We start from the raw sequence: 945 nt of genomic DNA on the forward strand, positions 1-945 counted from the left end.
TAATATTTCAATAGTTATAGATTTTGATCTCCTTAGGCTGTTATAAATTTACGTTTTTTTAATTGTTAAAAAGAATGTCATATTATTTTTTTATTAACAATTTTTTAGAGTTTTGTTTGACGTAGAAATTTGTGATTTCATTACTGTCAATGGCCTGAAATACCCCATACATTTTTGTAGAGCATAATATACAGGTTCATGCAGAGAACTTTTGAAAAAAAGACAAAATCACGTTAAAAATGGCCAGAATATGGAATCATTCTCCTATAAGGAATGTTAGCTTGACTAGATTTTGTTTTCCTGACTCAGTTTTTGCTGAGCTTTACAATTAAAAATGTGCTAAGAATAGTATATGGAGAAATAATAAAATTATTTGTTTTTCTTCCAGCAATCTGGAACCGACAACGAGAATATAGCAAAGCTTATTTTTATGGAACTAAATAATGCGTGGACGGCGTTCGAGAACGACGCGTCTCAGCAGAATATATTTAGCTAATTGTCGTAGCTATCTTCAATTGTTAAATTCAAAATTACACTTTACCTCTTCGACTAAATTACTTTTACTCCAGAGAGAAACGTTAGCGTTACGTTTAATTGTAAGATAAAAGTCTGGTATCGCATTCCGATTAAGTTTATTTAGCTTTAGGCTCAGGTCAACGTATTACAAAAGAATGGTTTTAAGAAAATGGCGTCTAAAAAATGCGCCTTATTTATGTGAAAGTCTACGTACACGTGTAGATATTTGAAATGGCGACTAATTGCATATGTATATAAGGCAGTGTAAATTTATCAAAAATTAAATATAAAGAAGTATTTTCCGTGCGACTTTGCATCTTTTTATATTGAAACCACAATACTTTACCCTTGTGTGCAAAACTTAAGGATAATCCGTCAAATACGTTACCAATTTTGGGCAATTTTTAATCAATTTTTGACCTCCCCCTC

The 945-nt window shown here is 31.1% G+C and overlaps 1 protein-coding gene across 1 annotated transcript in view; it reads left to right on the forward strand.

Moving 5' to 3' along the window:
• Positions 1-825, forward strand: part of LOC117176116 (cyclin-G-associated kinase) — a 32,240-nt gene extending 31,415 nt beyond the window's left edge. Inside the window, exon 7 of the mRNA XM_033366174.1 lies at positions 389-825. Coding sequence (XP_033222065.1) covers positions 389-496 — 108 coding nt within the window. The 3' untranslated portion in view covers positions 497-825. The remainder of the gene's footprint in view (positions 1-388) is intronic.
• Positions 826-945: the final 120 nt, after the last annotated feature.

The sequence above is a fragment of the Belonocnema kinseyi genome, chromosome 7 (assembly GCF_010883055.1).
Source record: "Belonocnema kinseyi isolate 2016_QV_RU_SX_M_011 chromosome 7, B_treatae_v1, whole genome shotgun sequence".
In the NCBI taxonomy this organism is placed as follows: Eukaryota; Metazoa; Arthropoda; class Insecta; order Hymenoptera; family Cynipidae; genus Belonocnema; species Belonocnema kinseyi.